This window comes from Sorghum bicolor, chromosome 3 (genome assembly GCF_000003195.3).
Source record: "Sorghum bicolor cultivar BTx623 chromosome 3, Sorghum_bicolor_NCBIv3, whole genome shotgun sequence".
In the NCBI taxonomy this organism is placed as follows: domain Eukaryota; kingdom Viridiplantae; phylum Streptophyta; class Magnoliopsida; order Poales; family Poaceae; genus Sorghum; species Sorghum bicolor.
The window spans coordinates 58,483,747-58,507,472 of NC_012872.2; the positions used below are offsets into that span (position 1 = coordinate 58,483,747).

Sequence of the window (23,726 nt, forward strand, 5' to 3'; positions counted from 1 at the left end):
CATGACAGTTCAACCGAAAGACATTGACGGATCCACTCCGCAGTCCCCCACTCGTCACTCCGCAGTATCAACTGGCCTCGGCCGCTCAAATCCCCCACTCCGCAGTCCCCGACGACCGACGGGCCACGGCAGAGCCACCAGACCAGCAGCCCCAGCCATCGAGCAATCGAGCTGCTCCATGGCCTCACCAACCCGAGCACCGGCGCCTCCGCCGGCGGTAGAGCCCATCGCGCCTTCTTCTCCTTCTTCAGAACACCCGCCTGTCAAACCCTCTGACGGATCCCTCTCGCCGGAGAACCCAGCCCCAGCTCCACCTCCTCCTCCTGCTACTTCGCCTCCTCATACTCCCGGCGATAGCTCTCCTTCCTCAACTCCGCATCCCTCGGCGCCACAGCCTTCTCCTCCTTCTCCGCCTCCGCCTCCGCTTCCGCCCAGCGCTGATGTTTCTCCTCCTCTCCCGCGAGACGGCCAGACGTCACCGCCGCGCCCACTGCCCCCTCCCTCACCCGCTCCAGTATCAACGCCTACTCCAGCGCCGGCGTCCTCGGAAGCCAAGTCGGAGCAGGAGGAGGCGGAATCGGCTAGCGAATCTGGGAGCATGACGCTAGCCGTCGTTCTAGCCCAAACTGAAGAGTCGACGCCGCGGAAGGCCTCCTCGGCCGAGGCGTCCCCAGCCGGATCGCCGCAGAAGGAATCGGCCGTCACCATCGCGAAGCTCCTCTCCGGCGAAGACCCCGCGGCGACGGTGGCGAAGGCCACGCCGGACAAGGTTACACCTCCGAGCGACACTGGGTCACTCTCCGCCGCCGCCGCCGCCACTGCCGTTGGGGGAGTCGGAGGCGGCGTGGGGTCCAAGAGGTGGCTCCTAGGCGGCGTCCCGGAGAAGGTGCGGCGCGCGGAGCTGAGGAGGGCCGAGCTAGGGTTTAGGGTTTCAGCCGCCGTGTTCTGCCTGGTCGCGCTCTCCGTCATGGCCGCCGATACCACGACGGGCTGGTCCGGCGATTCCTTCCGCCGCTACAATGAGTACAGGTTTCCCTCTGGACTCCTAGAGCGCTGATCTCAGTTAAAACCTTCTTCATTAGTCACAGCTGCCGTTTCTTCTTAGTGTTGATGGGAACTGAAAATTGATGAATTTTGGCGATGTAGGTATGTACTAGCTGCAAGCGTCCTGGCTTTTACCTACTCTGGATTCCAGTTGGTAGCCGAGGTGCATTACCTTGTCACAGGGAGGCGCATCATTCGAGCCCCATTCCGCAGCTACTTCAATCTTGCCATGGATCAGGCAAGCATGAGTAAACTGCTATTCTGCTCTTCTGTATTTGTATGTTGTTGGGAACCATGAATTTATGATAGCATGATTTCACAAGCTTTGAGCCCTAGTGATTTATCGGTCTCAGAAAACTAGATTAAAGTTTATGGCCATTTAATAATTGCAAAACTAAATATAGTTGCACAAATTGGATGAACTATTGCAGCAATTGTTTTCTTATAAAGAAATCCTAGATTGTGGATGAATGCTATTCCCAAATGGTATATGTCTATATCATTATTGTTCCTACCGGATTTGGTTTGGTATATGCCTATTTTGTTTAGTTTGTATAAACATTGTACAGATACATTACAGTGCATCATCAAGTGTAAGTAAAAGAGTTGTTCCATGAATTGATGAATAACACCTTTCCACTTCTTCCAACTTCTAACATTTGTCATGATAAGGGAACTTTTCAGAAATGAATGAGATTGGTGCAGTTCTTGAGGTTTTGTCACATTTATGACTAATAACTATGGAATTTGTGTGCTTATGGATCACCTGATTCGCCACCAAAGTCATGTTGTTTAGATGTTTCTTGTACAATGCATCTATATCAATTTGTTCTACATTATATTCTTTCCTTTGGAATTCGCCAGACCATGTTTTCAGCAATGTATTGCAGTCTCCACAAATTCCTGTTTAACCATGTCTCAGACATTCATTTTTTGTGTTTTGCTCTACTAGTTTTGAGCTTCCAACTTGGCTTAAAATTTGTTAGTGACCAAAATGTGTCTGAATGTTTTTTCATGCTATTGCAGATGTTAGCTTACCTCCTATTGTCAGCATCTTCAGCAGCACTTTCTCGTAATGATGTTTGGATGTCTCGGTTTGGAGGGGATCAATTTACCAAACTGATCAATGCCTCAGCTTCCATGGCATTCCTAGCTTTCATTGCTCTTGGACTCAACTCAGTTATATCTGCTTACTGTGTCTTCAGCTTGGTTTCATAGAGCTATCGTTGTGCATTGCATGATGTGAATAACTTCCTGTATGTTTCTTTGGTCACTGAATCTTGATTCATGTGAAATTTCTACATGATTTCTGTGAAATCCCTAAGTTCCAAAGTGGGTGTAATCTCTACAACTTGGGCATATTGTAGCAGTACATTGAGTCAAGGTTGGCTTTTACAGTAAAAATTTGAAGTGGCTGTACCGAGGTTTCATGCTGGTCGTAAGGCCTTGTCTCAAAAAAATTTGCAAAATTTTTCAGATTTCCATCGCATCGAATCTTTAGACGTATGCATGAAATATTAAATATAGACGAAAATAAAAACTAATTGCATAGTTTGGTCAAAATTAACGAGACGAATCTTTTGAGCCTAGTTAGTCCATAATTGAACAATATTTGTCAAATATAAACGAAAGTGCTACAGTGTTGATTTTCCAAAATTTTTTGGAACTAAATAAGGCCTTATACTGCTCCTTGTTTACTTGTGAAAAAAATTTCGGATTTTAGCACTGTAGCATTTTCGTTTGTTTGTGGCAAATATTATCCAATCATGAACTAACTAGGGTCAAAAGATTCGTCTCGCCATTTACAAGCAAACTGTGTAATTAGTTTTTATTTTCGTCTATATTTAGTGCTTCATGCATGTGCCGCAAGATTTGATGTGTTGGAGAATTTTGAAATTTTTTTGGATTTTGGTGGAAACTAAACAAGGCCAAAGTCTGAAAGATATTCAACTTGAGACCACTCCCCATGTCCCCATACCATAGGTTGCGCACCTGTACATATGATATGATGGTCAGCTCAGATGTGGGGCCGGGCACCTGTACACTCGATGTGCATCGGGGCCTTGTTTAGTTTCAAAAATTTTTATAAAATATAAATAATACCACTTTCATTTATATTTGATAAATATTATCCAATCAGGTACTAACTAGATTCAAAAGATTCGTCTCGTCAATTTCGATTAAACTGTGCAATTAGTTTTTATTTTCATCTATATTTAATATTTTATACATGCTTCTAAAGATTTGATGTGACGGAGAATCTGAAAAATTTTACAAAAGTTTTTGTGACCTAAGCGATGCCACGGATTAGCGGTTCCTAATATATTGCGGGCTGGCTTTGCGGTTTTGCACCATTATCATCATGCAGTCTCTTCTTCCAGACGTGACAAGCCAACAATGTAATATGGTCAAAAAAACATTTTACAGATTCGTACTGTGAGCATGAAATTCATGCACGGAAACCACATGTCTGAATTCGTCGGCGCTGGGATTTATATTTAGCATTTTTTTCCTTCTTTTTTTTGTTTTTTGTTTTTTTTTCATACCACCAGCCCACTTCCACCCCTTTCAACCCAAACTGGTTGTGGTTGCCGTATAAAATCGGATTTTTTTCGTCCCTTTCACACAACTGGCAAGGTGAAAAATTATATGTTACCTACTTGATTTATTATTGTGATCTGATTTTTCTCGTCGAACTCTAAAATCAGATACCTTACCTCTTCAACTCTCAAAATTGTATGTTACCTTATTGCCTAGGTTATAGAAGTGGTTTTCAAGGCAATTTTCTTCATTTTTTAGTTTAAAAATCCAGTCAATACCTTATAAATTTTTAAACCATAAAAAAAATCACTAAGTTTTTAAAAGTTCTAAGAAAAAACCTAAAGATATATTGGAAAATAAGACACCCAAATAATATAATTTAAAGCTCATGAAAATACCTCTAGAAGATTCCAAAAATTAGATTTAGCTCTAAAAATAAAAAATAGAAAAAACTAAATTCCCAAAAATTTTAGGGATGCTTTGTGAGTCTTATTACTTCGCTTGCATTGTCATTAATTCACCAAATTAGATGCATTTTCAAAATCTTTCCATAAGAAAAACACATGATACAACCAGGAGAAACACATTCAACATTATTTAGATGTTGCATTTTTTTGCCAATCCTATTATATCTCATATTTTGCTATGCAATATTTTTTTTAAATGCATTTAGACATCAATTGTATTGAGAACTTTTTACATTTTGTTGGATATTTTTTCCATTTTCCTAGAGATAAATATATTACTTTAAAGTTTTTTAGATACTTAATGCACTCTAGATATTTTATTGGGTTTGCCAGGTCCTAATCTATCACTATAATTTTTCTTAGAATTTTTAGAAGCTTAGTGATATTTTTTGTGGTTTAAAAGTCTTATCAGACCACCTAGAGAATCACTTCTACATAGACATGGAGGTAGTTGAAATGGTTTTGAGAGTTGAGACTTGAGAGATAAAATTTCTGATTTTAAAATCGGAGATAGAAAATTAGACCTTGATAATTAGTTCAAAGAGTTAGAATAAACTTCTTTTTCTAATTATGCACACAAAAAAACTTCTTTTTCTAATTTTTTTCCCACACTCCACAGGCAGGCGTACAACGTTAAGGCCCAGGCCCATCACCTCAGCTAACCGTACACACAAGGCGAGCTCTATAGCCAGGAGCCCAGGACGCCGGACCGGGACCGCCGCCGCGAACCGCCGTCCGACTCGCTCCGCACCTCCGGTCCTCCAAACCGGCGCTCCTACCCTCGCTGCAATGGAGTCGAGGAAGCCGGCGCCCTCTCCTCTCGTCGACAACTACGTGGTAAGCCTCCGAGCCCTATCCTGCACCTTGATCTCTCACTTGCGCTATCTGTGCGGGTCTGGTCTTCACCTCACACTGCCCTCGCTGGTCAGGTACCCGGTGACGTCGTCCTGGACCTCTCCGAGATGAACAACCAGACCATTAAGCTCGGCGCAGGCCTGCGTCAGGTAAGCCCTTTCATGGTGGAATGTGGGAGCCGTTGTCTTTTGTGAGACTTTAGTGGTTAGGGTTTAATGGGGTTTATTTGCGCGCGAGGCTTATCGGTGATAAAACGGGGCTTGCAGGAGTGTGACACCATCCAGGCTACCAGTGCTGGGAAGCTGCGGCTGTTGAAACCCAACAAGTATTGGATTGAGAACTCCCAGAAGAGGGTAAGTCCGATTTGGCTCGGAGATGCATTCAGTATGTAAAAATTTGGTTCCTCTCGAGATACTTGCATTAAGTATTTTATTACCAATTGCTGTAGGATGCTGGTTGATTAGATAATTCATAATATATGTGGCCCTTTCTGTGTACAACTGTAAATTGCTGAACTAATATGTTAGCCTAAAGTGGACTGGGTTATGATGACCCAGTGCAACAAAAAATTTCAGCACTAACGCACAAACGTGAATTGGTCATTGCCACATTTACCTTCTATCAATTAATTATATGTTATTGCCATTTTAATAAACATTTCGATTTTCATAACTTGAAATTAATCAGCATGAAAAGCTCTGATCTGGTCCCCTAATATCGTCTTAACTGTAACATGGGAGACTGCGGATATTGCTACTGTTCCACCCTCTTTGTCATGTGTTTCAGCAGTCACTCATTCATGTTCTTCTTTTTTGCAGTATATACCTTCTGTAGAAGATACAGTTCTTGGTATTGTGGTTGACACCAAACCAGATGTAAGTATACATTATATATTCAGAAGTATTTGAGTTCATATTTGTTTCTAGATATTTATCTGAGGCTAACATGGATCATGGCTGTCAAAATTACAATTATGTTTTACGATTCTACATATTTGCGATCTTAATTAAAGGGCTTGATTCTACAATTCTAGTAATAGAATATACTCCCTCTGTTCCAAAATAAGTGATGTTTTGGGTTTGTCCTAAGTCAAACTGATTTAAGTTTGACCAAATTTTTAGGAAAGAACATCAATATTTGTGACACCAAATAGATAGAATATGAAAATATATTCCATGATAAATCTAATAATACTTATTTGGTATTATAAACATTAGTACTTTTATGTATAAATTTGGTCAAACTTCAAATGGTTTGATTTAGGACAAACCTAATCATCACTTATTTTGGGACAGTGGGAGTATGTTTTTTACAATCTTTATGTTTAAGATTTGTAATTTGTAATTGTTGACAACCTTGATGGAATCAGATAAAGAAGCACCATACCAAAGAAAAAAATAGCTGGTAGTATTGAAACATGGACAATCACTATCAAATGACATACTACAACAGTACAACTACACAATCCCTTCTACTATAGCATTAAACTGCGTGAAAGTGGCAGAAATATTACTTGATTTGCTTGGTGGACAAGCAATGTGGAATTGTGCTTCCTTCAAAAATGATCAAGTGTTGCAAAATGAAGAGGATTTTTGTATATACAATGTCAAATACATATATCCCTAGTACTGGCAAGATGATCAGCTGATTACCTTTTCATACAGTTCTAATATACAAACAGAAACCAGAATGGGCTTTCACTAGAAGCTAGATATTTGCTTTTTTATGTTAAATAATTGTATTTTGCCTGTGATGTGTTTTCTTTGCTGAAATAGCTTTGGTTATTACAGAACTTTTTGGTAGACATAAAGGGTCCTAATTTGGCCTTTCTACCGGTGCTTGCATTTGAAGGTGGCACAAGGAGAAACATACCAAAGTTTGAGGTAAGACACTGGATCATTTGAGCTTTCTAGCATTGTTTAGTTTCATAGTTTTGTCAGTCTCTATACTTAAGTGTGAAATGTGTATACAGTAGGCCACATGTGCAGTTCTTAACATATGTTCAGTAGCATGTGGATTGTTTTTTTTTTCTCTTCCATATACTCCTTCCATTCTTTTATGCTTGATGTTTTAGCACTTTTTGCACTCAAATTAAGAAAGAGTACAAAATAACCACATGCTTCTATTATAGTTGTCTTTTTCTACTTTGTAATTTAAATTACTTATCCTAAACTGCAAACATTTGATGTTAGTTACTAATGAACAAGTAGATTGAGTCTTTTAGATTGTCAATTTTTTACTTCGGTAGGAACATTTTAGGGAAGTAAATTAGGTATGTTTCTTCTTAAAATTCCATAACATAGTCAGGTACGATAAAGCTGTGCGGCCTGCACGCTGTTCTGGGCAGGTGCCCTGTAAGAACACTTCATGTGTCTTCGGGGGTTTTTTGGTAGTTTCAGCTTTATCGTTTTGGCTTGGTAAGTAGTCAGTGATCATGAGTTGGAACGCTGGGTGATCAACTCCAATGATCATGATGGTAGTCAGGTAGTGGCGTTTTGTTCTCGTTAAACCGTGGAATCTTTGTAATTTTGTTACACCAGTAATGAAATTCAGCTATGGCCATAAGTTGTTTCCACAGTGTTTCGAGCTTTATATTCTGTTTATTGATTATATATTTGTCTTACGATGGGAATGTTCCTGCAGATTGGTACGTTAATATATGCTCGAGTGGTGAAAGCAAATAGTATCATGAATCCCGAGCTCTCATGCATGGATGGTAAATTTTTTAATTCACAGCTCAGTGTCCATTTTCCTTAATTGTCCATCAGAAGTATGGAGTACCAAATTTTGTTCATCTTAGCGAAGCAAATATATCCTCATTGCTTGTGAGAACCTTTCAGCTTGTGGGATGATACTCAGTCTGGACCGTTTTCTTTTGGCTTTATCTGATCGTTCTTTTACTGTATTAATACTGTTCCTATTTTCAAGCTTCTGGGAAAGCTGCTGAATTTGGTCAGCTGAAAGATGGTTATATGTTTGACACATCAACTGGCATGTCACGAATGTGAGGATAATATACCTCGCCCTCCATTGAGTCACTAGCATTGGTTTTTTGTTAGATTTGGAGTTTTTGACATTAGTTGCTTATAGGTTGTTAAGTTCGCCAACATGTCCAGTTCTGGAGGCCCTTGGGAAAAAACTGTCATTTGAGATTGCTGTTGGACTCAATGGTCGAGTCTGGGTATGTTCTAGCTACTGTTCATTGATCATGATTTTTTATCCCACCTTTTTTGTTAAATTGTAAATGGTAATGTTTCTTGTGTTTTATTTCTTGGTTTATATTCTGTAGGTGAATGCTCCTGCAGCAAGTACTGTCATTCTTGTATCAAATGCAATTATGAGGTCAGAATCTTTGAGTGGCATAAAACAAAGAGCTATGGTAGAAAATCTCTTGGAGAGATTGTCATGATGGTAAGTCAGCAGGCATTAGGGCGTCCCCAATAGTCAGCTATTTGGCTAGCTATTATGATGTGGACAGGCAAAAATTAAGAGAGAGAGTTGTCACTAGCGACGAGCAAATAGCCTATCTATTTTACGTAGTCCAAGAATCTAAGAGAGTGACATGTGGATCTAAGGCCAGTCTCAGTGGGGGTTTCACTAAGATGTCATGCACATTTATTAGAGCGCCATGTCAGCAAAACTGCACTTTTTGCATGAAACTAAGAGGAGAGAAGGAAGTAGTTTCACTATGGTGAAACCCCGCGGGCGTTGTTTCCCACGCGGTGAAACGGGATAAAATCTCCACTGAGGGCCAAATCGTTTCACCATCTTGCATGTGATCCAATCATTTTGCAGCAATTAAATGCTTTGCTTAGCCTTAGAAACAACAAAGTGAAATGCTTCATTGCTACGGATTATTTCATAGATGGTTCATTTCAATCTTGATGACGTGTTGGTATGTGAAACCGTGCAGTGACACTGTCCATTGAGACTGGCCTAACAGTACATATAGTCTTTGCTCTTGTCTCTCACCTCCACATAAGCTAGCTATGTAGTTAGCACCATTGCGGACGCCCTTAGTCCAAAGTAAAATGGGCGAGTTTCCATTGTGTCAGTTTAAAGTAAAAGTAGAAAAGTTTGAGATCAAAGTGGCTGTCCACATCCAAGATTATTATGCATCACGTGTAGTAGCATGCTACTACTTTTTTTACCAAACTTAGGGCCTGTTTAGTACAGCTCACAACAGTTTCATGAGCTGTTGTGAACTGTTTTTTTTTGCCAAACACTTATTTTCAAAACAGCTTTATGGGTGAAGCTGTTTTTCCTCTCTTCTCACAAAGACATGAGTTGGGATGAAGCTGAAAAAAGTAGCTTATTGCAGCTCTCTCCCTCATTTCGCTCTCTCAACTATGCATGAAGTAGTCGATGAAGCTATTTTGTCGAACACTTTTTCCAAAACAGCTCAGCTTCATCTAGAAAGTTGCTCATGAAGCTATTTTCTAAAAAAACAGCTTACTAATGAAGTTGAGCTGTGCCAAACAAGCCCTATTTATGTTCCCATTTCTCCCTGTGAAGAAGATCAAGTCTTGCTTCTGTTGTTTATTGTCCCATATGTTGGTATTGTTGCACCCACGACTCTATATGGTGGACAACCAGGCAACTTCATTGCGTTTAGTCTTGTCAAGATAGGTTTCATTTCGCACTGGATCAGTGGTAATGGCTGCATGTTTCTGAACTTGACATCATCCACTATAGCAACATGCTCATCTGATTCGTTTTACTATTGTCTTTTTCATAACTGTTTTATTCAGAATTATGTGAAATTTATTTCCTTATTATGTGCAGGCAATGTGTGCTTATGCCATCAATGTATTATGGAGAATTGCTTTTTAGATGCCACAGCCGATTCTGGGAACAGGAAAAATGGTAATCCCTATCATTCCAACAGGGCATGCTAAATGGATCAAGGATGTTGCACATAAATTAGATATGACAAAAAGAGGCTTGTGTTCTTCGATGTTGTAGACTGAAATGATATATTGGCTAGTTTTGTAATGAAATTTCTGCAAATGGTCCATTGTTTGTTGCCTATGTGATGAAGGCTTTGTAAGTCAGATATCGGCACAAGGTTCCTTGCCGATCTTGTTGAAAAAAAGCCTCATGATGACTCAGTTTCAACATTTTTCATATTCGTTGCATTCAGAAATCCACCTTTTTGGTGATCCCAGCTGTTGACTTTAGGTACAACTTTTTGGGGGACTGGATATGATTTTTTGGCCGTGTCCCCAAGAAAACTGAACTCATGCTGTGGCTTATTTTGTGACAAGTTGAGCTGGTGTAGAAATGGTTTGAGCGTAGAGAATTAAAACTGTTTTTTTTTAGTCTCTCCTGACAGCATAGCTTATCCTTGATAACGTTAGCATTTTTTTGCTTTCCGGCTAAAGTTAGTTCATCAGGTTGTGCTTTCACTGATTCACTTGTTACCCGTATTATCATCAAATCATGACTACGTGCTCGGCTGCTCGCCACTCTTTGCTGCCTCGCCCGCAATCAACGTGTCATCTATTATACGCGAGTGACGAGGCGTGCACTAGTTCTCCATCCACGGGTACGTACGCTAGCTTCACGCCTCTCCCTTTTGTGATGCGTTACCGGCTGACCTGGCCAGGACAGACAACAATATCTGATCATAGAACAAAAATCTCAGTCATGGATGGACCGAGATCTGCCATGGCGCCTAGCCAACGAGCGGGAAACGGCACTGGCCTCGAACTCAATCGGTCGATCGGTCCCAAGGCACTCATGCTCACCCTCGAGCGCGGCGCGGCGGTGCGCCGTCCTATGAACCGCCCACGGAGGACGGCGCGTCCCTTTCGCGCGCGGGGGCAGGGAACACGACGCCTTCCCCCAGATTATTAACCGATGCACCTGTGCCACACCAGACATTTTGGGCGGCGGGGCCGATACCTCATCATCCCCTGCTCCACACCGCCGCGCTCCACTGCGGCTACCTCGTTCGCCTCGCCGAGCCAGCGCAACCGCGACAAAAAGCGTTCCTTCGTGGCAACGTCTCTCATTCCTCCCCATCCGTCCGTCCGCTGTCTGTCCCGCCCTCCAGCGCCCCGGACTTTTCGTCCGTCCCTATCCGGAACTCTCCCTCGCTCTCGCCCGCCCAGCGCCCCCCCGTCTTTGTGATGTGTGCAGCATGCACGACGGCGACGTGGTGCCGTGCGTGCGCCAGTCCATTTCCTGAGCGGAGCCCGGCGTGGGGTGGATTCTTCGTGTTCGCGTCAGAATAACGGCAGCCCAGCGCCAGCAGCACAGCACTCTCGTCGCTCGCCTTTCCCCAACTTTTCTCCCCCACTCCGCCAGACGGACGGCCACTCGCCTCCCTCGCTGAAGCCTTCAACTGCCTCTACGCTCTCTCTCGCCAATCCTTCCCACCCCACCGATCGCTCCTGAAGCGGCTCAACTGCCTCCGGATTTTCTCGAGGTGAGTAAGCTCTGCCTCTCGTGACCGAGGACCTACTTATTTGCGGCAGCCGACTGCTGGCCCGTGAGATTCGCAGACCGCCGTGCGTGAGATTGTGCTTATCTGGTTGGCTTTTAGGGTTTAACTTCTAGTGGGGAGCTAAGGACTGGTACTACTTTCTGTGGCTGCTTCTGGGTGGTTAGTGATGAAGAGGCCGTTCTTAATTCGAATTGTTGTTGGACTATTAGTTTTATTAGTCAGCACAGGTTGGTTTTCTATTGTTTGAAGCAACGCAGAGTCTCCAATTGCTCTGCAGACTAATAGAGTAGTAGTAGGTTGGGTGGAGGATGTACCTCATTGTTTTAAGGGAATAATATGGCAGATGCTTTTTTTTATTAGAAAGCAAATGGTGTACCTGCCGTGAACTTCTTCGATTGATTGTCTGTTTTTGTTAGTTAGCTCTAATGATGCTCAATAATAGCAGTGCTCTGGTGTTGTTAGGAGCCTTATGAAACTGCTGTCATTTCTTTCCAGATCCTCAACTCTTTTGTCTTCAGTGTTTCTAACTTTTTGAGGTTTTTTTTTAAAAAAAAATTGCAGGCTGAAATTTTGGTGTCCTGCTCCAGCCATGGGTAGCAGGAGGTATGCCGTGCTTGTACCTTCTGTAGCAGTTGACGATTTTGTTTCTGATACAACATCATGACATGGTCAATGCAAAAATGGCAGATACGACATCGATACGAGGAGATGTGGGATTCACTCAGCACCAACTAAATCAATGTATCTGGATGCTCAACAAGTTGTCAACTGCCAAGCCACAGTGAGAGACCACGATGTTGGTTCCTGCGCTGTGAAGCATCACTTCCCGTCTCCAATTGTATCTTGGATAGAAGATCTTTCAAGCTTTGGCAATGCTTCTTTTGGCCCTGACTCTGAGTATGTGGATGAGCAAGCCAGAGCTTCGGTGGGACAGTCTTCGACATCAAGTAATTTGCATGACATGCAAATAGTACGTTCCCTTTTGTTCCCCATCTTTTTCTTTAAAAACATATGGTGTTTCTTGGAGGCTGGTAAGGACTGAAGGTTGAGATGAAATAACATCCTTATGCATGTTATTCAGTCAGTGAGATTGACAGACGAATTCATGGAGCTTGCAAAGGAGAATACAAGCAAAAATCTAGAGACTTGTGGAATTCTTGGTGCTTCATTTGTAAGTGCAGTGCGCAATAAATTACCAATGTGACAAACATACCTAATTTTCAGATTAGATCTTGAATATTTAATGTTTGTATGCAGAGGGATGGAACTTACTTTGTGACAATGTTGATTATACCGAAGCAAGAAGGAACTGCTCACTCAGTATGCAGTAATTGAGAGATTTCAAACATATAATTAATATATTATCGTTAGATTATTAAATATCCTGACAGATATCTAGCTATGCCATTCTGAAGTCTTCTTCTCTCTCTTTTTTCCCCAAATACAGTGTCAGGCCGTTAGTGAGGAGGAGATACATGCCGTGTTATCAGAGCAGTCACTTTACCCTGCAGGATGGATTCATGTATATATTCTAGCATTTCCATACTTCATGAACCTTGTCTTCGTTGCTGGTTCAGTTGAAATGAAAAAAAAAATTGCACACACAAGTTACATGCTTCACCCAACTGAAAAGATAAATAAGCTGATACCTGCGCTAGATGCTTTCCTTGTTGCAGCATGTAACCTCATTCATCATTTACACATAGTTTTCTTTCTTTCCTTTTGCAGTTGAGGGCCAAACCTTCTTTCATTTTGGCTTGCTGCAATTCTTTCTTCTAATCAGTGAAATTTGCTGCGCTCCTGCTATTTTCAGGAAAAAAAATGTTCATCAATTTAGCATTGACATTCGCTTTTAATAAATTTGGACGAAATATATTTAGTTCATCTACAAAGTAACAATTATTTTCAAGATGACCATTCAGACAGTCAGATTATTGCCACATGAAGACATGTGTTCGGCAATTATATTGAATTAATAGCATATAACGTTCATCGCAGAAAATACTACATATAACATGCCTTTCTTGCATTTGCCATATGAAGGAGTAGATAATGTACTGGATTCTTTCTGAGAAAAGCAACATGCTGACCTTGGCATCCTGCTTACTGCCCCATAGTAGTATGATAGTGGCATATTTCACATGGAATCAGAATTATCAGGTTATTGTTGTTATGTTGAATCCTTCACAATAAGCAGCAAGGTGAAATTTCATAAGTTATTCACTTATTCTATATACTGTCTCTGCTGTTTTGACTATGTTGCATATAAGAAAGATGCATGCATATCATAAATACACCCAGAACGGTGAATTCATGCAATAAGTAGTAATCTACTCCCTCCACTTCAAACTGTAAGTCGTTTTAGTTTTGTCCTAAGTTAAACTTGTCTAACTTTGACCAAGTTTATAGAAAAATATATTAACATTTACAATATATCAAATAAATGCACTGTCAAAACATATTTCGTGGTGTATCTAATGGATCTTGTTTGTTGTGGTAGATATTTGTGCATTTTTTCAGTAGACTTGGTCAAAGTTAGACAATTTTGACTTAAAACAAAGCTAAGTGGCTTAGAATTTGTAATAGAGGGAGTACCTTTATAAAAAAAGGATAAAGAAAGAGTGATATAATGTTCAATTCAAATTCAACTTGACTTGTTTTATTACTGCAGAGCATGAACCTCATCTTCTTCACTATTTGAACATTCTTGCTCTTAAATTCTTTTCTAGTGTTCTTCGAGTCTTTGGACGGAATGGTCACTTTTCATTAACTGTTCCTGATAATTGACAGTTTTCCCCTTTTCCAGACTCATCCTTCACAAACATGCTTTCTATCATCGATCGATTTGCATACTCAGTACTCTTACCAGGTAATTAAATAAGCTGTGATGAGTTGATCTACAAACGGAAAGGTGTTTTTTATATTTATATAAATGATAGGACTTTTAAAAGTATTCACTTTTTTATGTGACAACATCCGCTTGAATGATTGGCTGTCAAACATCAAATTATTGGCATGATCTTGCCATAGAGTTTGGTCTCTGTTTTTTAGAATGATCTTTTTGCACTTAGATGATATATGGTATTACATGGTTCCTTAATTGACGAGATGAACTATTTAGGTACCATGAGTATCTAGATGCACCACTGATTTGGTGATTTGCATAAAACAGCCATACAGAATCATAGACATTGCCACACATTTAAAGATAGCCAAAGATTTTGGTCTTGATGATTAGCTAAAAAATAACTTATTTTTCACCCTGATATCTGAAAACTTTGCCCTAACCATTATTTAGTAGCCATTAGGCTTAGGCCAACGAATACCGATTTTAAGTTTTTGTGGTCACTGGTTGTGAATATAACATTGCTTCAACTATTTGCATATTTCAATTCCATAGAATAAAAATCATTTACCTATCAGAAGGATATTAACTAACACCAGGAATGATCAACCATGCTCCTAGAGTTAGCAAAATCACTATTTGACTAGTTAAGTAGTTAGCATTTTCATGGTTGTGCTAACATTGAGAATAACTTGCACTGTAGCTCAGAATTGTTAAATACTTCTGTGACACTATGTCAACTCAAAACTTCAAGCTGACTCTTTCACCTGTTTTAACTTTGTTATCACACTTTGCCGTGCCTTTAACTTTGATTGATGAAAAATGCTGGATTCCCGTAGGTTATGCTACCAGAGGCTGTTGCAATTGTGGTCGCACCCACAGATCCAACCAGGCAAGTGTTCTTTGCTAATAACTACTATTACCATAAAGTGCCTGGCATATATCTGCACTTCTGCAGTTCCTTTGTTCTTAATTGCTTTTGGTCCTACCTTCAGTCATACTACACCTATAGAATGAAATCTGAAACTACCCTATTTGTTTCTCAAATCTTTCAGGAGTTATGGAATATTCAGGCTGACTGATCCTGGAGGGATGGATGTGCTTAGGGAGTGTGATGAAAGTGGGTTCCACACTCACCGAGAGACAACCAATGGCAGTCCAATCTATGAAACCTGCTCGAAAGTGCACTTCAACCCCAATTTGCGGTTTGAGATTGTTGACCTGCGCTCTGGTCAATGATCAATGGAGCTAAAGCTATAGCAGCATGTGCTTCTTTATGCTCCCTCTTTGGCAGAATTACATACCATAGAGCTTGTTGAATGCCTGATAGGTATAGTGGTAGCACCAAACCGGAACCAAGATGCTCATGGTACTTTCTGTCATATGGTGATAGCACCAAACCTCTGGCATCGTCGCTGGTATTCGTCAGAAGAAAGGAGTAATTGAAAACTAGCACTGGTTGTCTTCAATCTGGCTGTTCGGTCTGCCTTTGAGCTGGTATTGTAAGTAGTACTGTATATAACATACAACTGGGGCTAAAATACACTAATTAACTTGGTCTGGAGTCTGGACTGAAGTGTGATTGTAACATAGCGGTCGACTGTGGCACAGCCAAATTACTTGCTGATTTGTCAGTGATCGAAGTATGAAAAATACACTAATTTGGCAGTTCCCAAATTATGAAATAAGTCTCAGTCTCAGGCACTGGCGCACTGCATTCTGTAACATCGGAACTTTCTGAAACCCGATGAGAAACTTAAGAATCGTAATGCTAGATTGTGGCTACTAAAATGGGGGGTGTGCGCTAAAACATACTAGCGGCTAAAAATTAGTCCAAATTAACTACGGTTGGCTAAGAACTAACAAAGCAATTTATTGGATGGGGTCAAAAAATGCATCTAAAGTTATGACTGCAACAATTAGCTTAAAAATAACCTGATACACATTAGCAGGTGGGGAAGTAAAGCAGCACTAGAAACATTAAACAGAGCAAACAATATAAAAAAAGCAGCCCCAGAAAAAAAATAAAAAATTAGTTTCTTATGAAAATACATCATTGGATATATTTTCATAAGAAACTTGTTTAGAGATATAAATGATACTAATATTTTGTACAAATCTAGTCAAACTTAAGAAAATTTGATCAGCATGAATTGTCACACCCAAAATTTTCTATTTTAGGTTGTAAATAGAAAACACTAAATTTAATGATTTAGTATTTTTTAAATCTTTCCAAGATTTATTTATTTAGCTGTTAATTTAAAGACTTAAAATATGGGCTTATAAAAATTTTACTATTTCATATAAGTGATTTGTTGCATTCATGTCGATTGCATCTAATGTTTGTAAGTGCAAAAGGTCTTAAAATACATTTAGGATAAGAATATCTATCTCTAGAAAAAAATTCAGCTTTTTCTAGAATTTAATCCATACTTCCTTAACCTTAATATTTTTATTCTAAGCTTCCAAAAATCTTTTCATGAGCTCCAAATATATTATTCGAGTTCCTCATCCTTCAATCTATTTATAAACCTTAGAGTATTTTTTTATATAAATAGTAATTTCTGTTTTTTCAGAATTATTTTTATTTCATGAAATTAATTAATTTAGAAACTAGAAAAACTCTAAGCCCAAATTTTCATCAATCCATGAAGCCCATGTGAAAAAAGTCCTAAAGAATCTTAAAGGTCCATGCGTTTATTTAGTAATGAGCTTGAATGTTTCTTCACGCGTATTAGTGGAGGTGGGGTTCAATATTAATTAGTGTCATATTGCTAATTGATATAGAGGTGAGAGTTCTCCTCGTCAAACACGTCCAGGCTCAACATCTCCAGGAGTCTTAAGGCACTGCATACTCTAACAACATCGGAAATTTCTGAAAACATGCGAAACTTAAGAGTCGTAATGATAAATTGTAGCTACTGAAATGAGGTGTGCGCGCCAAAACACACTAAGGCCTTGTTTGGATGTTGTCGTATCCACTTTAATCCATGTGTGTTGGTGTGGATTGATGTGAAATTTAGTTCAAGTTCCACTTCAATCCACTTCAACATATGTGGATTGATGTGAATCCAACAACATCCAAATAAGGCCAAAGTCACTGTTGGAGCCCGAGCCACATGGCCACATCCCCTTGTGAGACTTTTTTCAGCTCTCGTTTTCTGGCAAGAACAATAACTGAAACTTTACACCCGTTCATCCAGGGCGACCATCTGATGTTTACCAGATGAATACTTTTTAGCCAAAGTATGGTCGAATGATTTAATAAATCCATGTGTCTATTGGTCGGATCATTATCAGTCAGCTAGTGCGTTTGCTGCAGCTGAACTCCTTCCCACATGGGCCGCATGAATGGCTTGTTAAACATAGCGGGACACAAGCGAGCAAATCCTACAGCAGGATCCGGCTACAAAGGGAGGCTAGCAGATAAATCGCACACTGTCTTATAAAAATATAAAGATTATTATTATTCTTCCAAGGTGAAGAAAGAGAAGGTGAATTGCACAGCAAGGAACAAGTAGTCGCTGTTGGCAAAGAAGGATGATGGAGGAGAAATGATTCTGTCTTGCAAAAGGGCCGGCGACAAGAAGAACACGGTAGATACCTTAAATGATAAACGGCCGAAAGGTGGGGGAAAAACACACACAGCAGACAGAAGGAACTGTTGGTTGAACCGTGTGCCTGTCATCCATCTATTTGGGACGGGGATAGAACAGGAGGAGCAAAAGCGTGATGGCTACGAAGGCTTTGAGCGAGGCACGAACGCGATGGCTACGGATGGGATGGAGTGATACGAACTGTAAGCGGAATCCTAGCTAGAGCACTTATGGAGCCGATAGTAATTTCCCTCCCTCCCTCCCTCTCTCTCTCTCTCTCTCTCTCTCTCTCTCTCTCTCTCTCTCTCTCTCTCTCTCTCTCTCTCTCTCTCTGCAATGCAAATGGATGAGTTTTTTTTGACGTTAATAAATGGATGAGATTTCCTGCGCCAATTCGAGGTATCCAGTCTCTCTCGATCACACGGTGCGGAGCAATGACGTCCTCAGTTATTTACTACTACTAGTAGTAGATTGCTTTGCTCTTAATTGGCGTTTATTACTCGACGTCGAAATCCAGCGTTCGTTTGGTTCGGCGGCCGGCCGGCCGACCGGGACCGAAAGCTAGCCCGACACCTTCCGCCGTCGCGATCCGTCCGCCGCGAGCCAAGTGGTGGCACCACCGGCACGGCCGCGCTGCGTCTTGCCCGCGCACGCACGGCATGGCACCGCCAACGCGGAGCCCACGCACTCCGCCTCATCGACAACCGCCCGCGCGCGCACTGGCCATCGCTGGCGCTCGCTCCAACCACCGAAAACCACCCGTGTTCTGTCCTGTGCCGCTGGCTGTGCGCGCCGCACGAGCACAATTACACAGCGACCGCGCCCGCGTCGGCGTCGCGCGCGGTGTGCGTGGCGAGGAACACCGAGTGGGACGCGCGCTCCCCCTGTCTCCTTCCCCGGGCGACCGATGATGGAGATCACTCGGCACTCGGCAGGCACGGCACCCGTTGCTATGCTAGCAGCGACGCGCGCATGACCCCCACCGCACTAGACGCGTGCGCTAGCTGCTACTACTGTCTATCCCACTGCTATGGTGGCCGCGCAAATCACTTGTGCGATCTTAGCTAGAACGCAAACACGATGATGACATGATGTGCAAGTGCAATATATGCAGACGCTAGTATATTTATTAAGGCAGTAGCCACCGCTCGGCGTCGCCGGATGGCTAGCTAGAAAGCTCGCTTCGCCAGAAACGAAAACAAAACGCTTTGTCGGATGGTGAGGCCGGCCTACATGTTCATGTCGGAGTACCCAGCTAGCCCCGCCTGATGCCCTGACGATGAAAATGAAAATGAAAATGAACGCAGCAAATGATTCCTGAGAACGGAGAGAATATATAAAGGAGCTAGGCGCTTTCCCCTTTAACAAGACAGACAGCCGCTCAGCTCGCTGCTACGTGTGTGGCAGGCTTTGCCTCGCGACACCGGCTGCTGTGGCGGTGGCGCTCCGATGGATGCTCCTCGCGATCGCGCCGCGCGCACTGGCCGTATACACAGTGGGGTCGAGCCTGTTCGCTTAGTTGAGAAGTTATGGTATATTATTCGTTAATTTATTGTAAGAGAAATAGCAACACACTGGCTCTGGAGAGTAACGTGGCAGCTTTGGAAGAGGACGGCAAGTAGGAGTTGGTGAAGGAGCCGTGGGGAATTGTTTGATTCCCGATCGACTCATCTGCCGCTGTCCCCTCTCGACGTCTCATCTGACGACGACGGAGGGAGATCACTGGCCGGCGTGCGTATCTTTTGTTTCTTAACAGTTAACATAGGACGACAACGTACAGGGTCTGATTCGGTACTACCACACACAGACACAGCTAGGATAAGGTGAGAATAAAAAATCAGAATTGAGATCATATATCACATTTGTGAACCGTGGTTGCTCCAATTTATTTAAGCAAAAAAGGAGCCAGTCGGCATTCAGTAACCAACCCACAGGTAAAAGTGGCCAAGTGGGGGAAATGGCGTGCCATGCAATCGGATAGCAATAGAAACCGGATATCGTTGCAGTAGTGGATAATATGATCAAACAGAATGTGCCACTTTTATAAGCATATAAACAGAAATCGTTGGATTCGACTGATGTTTAGCTTTGAAAATGCATAACTAAGGTCCTTTGTTCCCATCGCACTGTTTAGCTTTCCTTGCGACTCCCGAACGAGGAGTGGACGCGAATTGAACAGGGAGGTCGAAGACGACCGAGAGAAAATCAAATCTTCAGACTACTACGGCTAATTTCGTGGAGATCACTGACATCATCGATATCTCAATGTGACGTATTCAGTGATTGCTTCACGGAATTTGCATGATATATGTATATTAAGGAAACTTGAAGTTATCTACGGAGTAATACGTACGACACCACCTGACCACCCCCGTATTGCATTACTCGACACAATAAATCATTTTTTTGCGAAGGTATTAAAGTCAACTGTCACGGTCGCTGACGCAAACTAGCAAACTAGCTAGCAAGCTACCAGGCTGCTAAAAAAATTTTGCAAAATAGGAATAGTACTACTCTTGATTGTATTTTGACAAATATTATCCAATCATGTACTAACTAGACTCAAAAGATTCGTCTCGTCAATTCCGACTAAACTGTGGAATTAGTTTTTATTTTCGTCTATATTTAATACTTTATGCATGCGTCTAAAGATTTGATGTGACGGAGAATCTGAAAAATTTTACAAAATTTTTTAGAAACTAAACAGGGCCAAAGTTATCATTGTTTGTTTGTCTGATAAGTCATTATAGAAAGTAATTTATTGTGGAAGATAAATACTATTAAATAGTAGGCAGATTCGGCTCATAAATTCAATAAACATGCTAGTAACATCGCCAAATAGAGTGCTACCTTATCTAACCCGAATTCTGTGAAACACTAATTTTGACATAGACACATTGTAGTGAACACATGGAGTTGAATAAACAAGCCAAAAGAACACCGATTCTGGATTTAAGTTAAGTATGTGAACAAATGAGTAGTAGCAGTACACGCCCTACTTTACCACATCTCCTGTTTTTTTTTTTTTTTTTGGTGCTTTTTTTTCACAGCAATCTCCATTGTTGAGGTTCTGCTATTTTTTTATCCTAAAAGAAATCCTATTTTATCCAAGCCGACAATTTAGAGAAAACACGCACGCAGATCTACTTCCGCCCGTAACTGTAAAAAAACAGTAGTATAGGCAGTATTATGCACAGAGAAGCAAGCAAGATCGGACCGTACGGAGGGCATGGAGAAATGGCGTTGGTTAGAACGGGTGATAGCTTCGGCGCAGCCCACTGACGTTGGCGAACAGCCCGACGAGTTCTTGCCTGTACGGCAGATACGAACGCCTCCGGCTGCCGCTGCCGCCGCCGCCGCCGCCTCTGCCGTAATATCTCAACTGATTGGCCACGCTGCCCGCGTCGCCGCCTTTGTTGATGCCGCCGCCTGCTTCCTCCTCTTCCTTGATACTACGACGAGGAGGCTCCGGAACGGCGGCGGCGGCGGTGAGGAAGACGAACTTCTCCTTGCCGTCGCTGTGGCTGCGGCCGACGAGGCGGTCGCTGATGCGGCGCCAGCGGAGGACGGAGCCCGTGGAGCCGCTCTTCCGGCACCGGCGCGGGGACGCGGGCGCCGACGACTGCTGCCCGCCACCGCCGCCGGGCGCCCACAGGCAGTAGGTCTCCGGCGGCACGCCCTCCAGGTCCTCGTCCCCGGCCCCGGCGTCGTCGTCCTCCTCCTCCTCCTGGTCCTGCCACGCCCGCCGCGCACTCGCCGATCGCCCGTCCTGCTCCCGCGCGCGGAACTCCCGCTCCTCCAGCAGGAGCCGGCCCAGCGGCACCCGCACGGTGGCCGTCTCCGGCTCCGGCTCCTCCACCTCCCCACGCGGAGACGGGGACGGTGGCCGGCCGAAGATCGGGTACACGGGCACGATGCACGCGTCGGCGGCGACCGGCGGGGCGGGGAAGCTGAACTCCTCGTCGCCGTCTGCTTCGTCCTCGACGACCTCGGCCTCCACGGCTGGAGACAGAGGCTCAGGCTCCGGAAGGTTCTCGGCGGGACCTTGGCCGGTGTCCTCCATGACGCGGATGACCGACTCTCTCCCAGCCGCGGCTTCCAAGATTTTTTTACCTCGCAGACTTGGTTTTGTGGTTTCTTTTTTTGTGTGTTGTCAGGAAAGTGGCGGCGCGAACGGAGAAGGGCGCTGTCGCGGTGTGGGATGATGAGCCCGAACCCAAGGCGTGTGAGGCGCGGCCTCGCGGGGGGTTAGCCGCAGATAAGGGGAGCTTTCCGTGACGCTGGCCGGTGGGCCTCGTCACGCGACTGGGACCACGGCTCAGTGGGAGACAGCGAGGATAGTTGTGGGGTAGTGGCGGTGGGCTGAGCCGCGACGGTGTCGTCTCGTCGTTGGAGGCCAGAGGCGCGGGAGCGGAACGCGGGACACGCGCTGGTCGGAGCCTCGGAGTGGGAGGGTGTGGCGCTGGCGCGCGGTGCTGGGGCCAGGGGAATGAGGCGGGGTAGCGGCGGTGGCAGTTCTAGAAGGCCGGGAACGCGAATGGGGGCACGCGAGATGGATGGATTCGCTCGCCTTTCCCGCGGAAGAGAACAGAGCCGAGGCGAGAACCCGCGATCCGGGTGTTCTTCTTCTGGTGGTTCATGGAACGCGGATGTGTGGCTTACCTAACCGCGGCGGAGGAAGGGGATCAGATCAGGTTCAGGGGGTTGAGTTGGCCGTTGGGCTCGTTGGATCGCTATCGCCTGCACCGCACACCGCGCACGGCTTTGCGCGCGCGCGACGCGGGGCAGGCTGTGGATTTGGTGGGTTTTGGTGACCCAAGTTCGATTCCATTCCTCCTTGGCCCTTGTCCCCTCAGCTTCTTCCTCCTCCCTGCTGGCTGCTGGTGCTGGCCGGAACTCAAATTGTGGTTGTGTGTGTGTGTGCTCGATGAATTCTGGGTTGGAATCCAGACAAATCGCCCCAAGCCCTGGCCCCGACTGATCGGCCGTCGTTTGCAGAGCTGTTGCCCGGTGCCGTCAGCTTCGTGTTCTTGGAAAGCGACTCATGTAGCCTCTGGTAGGTGACAGATTCTCTAGGATGGGGCAGAAATGTGACGCTAGTAGGATGGGAGCAGTACGGTTTTTTTTTTTTTTTTTTTTGAGGAGCGGATGGGAGCAGTACGTGAACACTTGTGTGCGGCCACACCAAATGGCAAGGGACCAAGCTGTGCAGTCCGAGGGCCGAAACCGAGATGCCAGAGTGCTGGACCGTGGTCCGTGCTTTCCTTCTGGATGGACTGGACCAGGTGACGGCACAGGTTCAGTGCTATATGGTCCAGCCCATCACGGCGCGGCCGGTTTCTCAAAGCCTACAAAGTCCTGGCAGCGCTCATTTGCTCCTGACGAATCCTAAGTTTCTAATGGGCTGCAGTATTGTGCCATTCCTCTCTTCTGGACCCAACAGAAGTATTTGAACATTTTCCTATCAAAACTTTTTTTATGTCCTTTATTTACAACGGACTTTGCTATAAAACAGCGTCTCTTAAAGAACAGGTGACGTTTTCTTGACTGTCAAATTGCAATCTAGTAGTCGTACTCTACGTTGTTCGTTTAGCTGATAAGCTATAGCACGAAGTACTGTTGGCTAATTTGTTGTGAGAAAAAAAACACTGCTCGATAGCTGGTAGATTCGGCTAATAAGCTGCGGTAGTCCACCTCTAAGGTTGCTAACCGTGACCGTGAGGACCCTTTAATTTTCTTTCATGGAAAAGAAAGGCTCATTTAAGGCTCAGAAAAGTTATTACAATCCTGAGCAATAATCTGCTCAATACACTTCAACACCGCCGGGGCTGGCCTTACCGCTGACTGAAAGCATTTTAGGATGGAACTTGGCCCCTTTATTTTTAGTTTCACCGCGAATCTTTTGATCAGATACAACTAATCACGTA

At 43.5% G+C, this 23,726-nt stretch overlaps 4 protein-coding genes across 6 annotated transcripts; 3 read left to right on the plus strand and 1 right to left on the minus strand.

The window, feature by feature from the left end:
* On the plus strand, positions 1-2,474 carry LOC8061811 (CASP-like protein 4A3). Its single transcript, XM_002456042.2, has 3 exons — positions 1-1,029; positions 1,147-1,282; positions 2,071-2,474. Exons 1-3 carry the CDS (start codon positions 2-4, stop codon positions 2,260-2,262), a joined length of 1,356 nt encoding a protein of 451 aa, XP_002456087.2. The 5' UTR covers position 1; the 3' UTR covers positions 2,263-2,474.
* LOC8061812 (putative exosome complex component rrp40) lies at positions 4,712-10,069 on the plus strand. The gene is made up of 10 exons (XM_002456043.2): positions 4,712-4,889; positions 4,982-5,056; positions 5,174-5,260; positions 5,726-5,782; positions 6,698-6,790; positions 7,551-7,623; positions 7,836-7,911; positions 7,998-8,088; positions 8,197-8,318; positions 9,693-10,069. The coding sequence occupies exons 1-9, from the start codon at positions 4,842-4,844 to the stop codon at positions 8,314-8,316; spliced, it is 720 nt and encodes a 239-aa protein (XP_002456088.1). The 5' UTR covers positions 4,712-4,841; the 3' UTR covers positions 8,317-8,318; positions 9,693-10,069.
* LOC110433847 (AMSH-like ubiquitin thioesterase 2) lies at positions 10,992-15,891 on the plus strand. 3 transcript variants are annotated; one of them, XM_021456672.1, is made up of 9 exons: positions 10,992-11,340; positions 11,920-11,961; positions 12,046-12,328; positions 12,440-12,529; positions 12,616-12,678; positions 12,806-12,880; positions 14,165-14,227; positions 15,043-15,095; positions 15,259-15,891. In XM_021456672.1, the coding sequence occupies exons 2-9, from the start codon at positions 11,948-11,950 to the stop codon at positions 15,440-15,442; spliced, it is 825 nt and encodes a 274-aa protein (XP_021312347.1). In that variant the 5' UTR covers positions 10,992-11,340; positions 11,920-11,947; the 3' UTR covers positions 15,443-15,891. The 3 variants fall into 3 exon arrangements, with proteins under 3 accessions (XP_021312347.1, XP_021312349.1, XP_021312348.1); XM_021456674.1 differs by lacking the exon at positions 10,992-11,340 and adding an exon at positions 11,404-11,517; XM_021456673.1 differs by lacking the exon at positions 10,992-11,340 and adding an exon at positions 11,432-11,585.
* Positions 20,716-22,174, minus strand: LOC8061813. Its single transcript, XM_002458221.2, has one exon. The coding sequence runs from the start codon at positions 21,860-21,862 to the stop codon at positions 21,047-21,049; it is 816 nt and encodes a 271-aa protein (XP_002458266.1). The 5' UTR covers positions 21,863-22,174; the 3' UTR covers positions 20,716-21,046.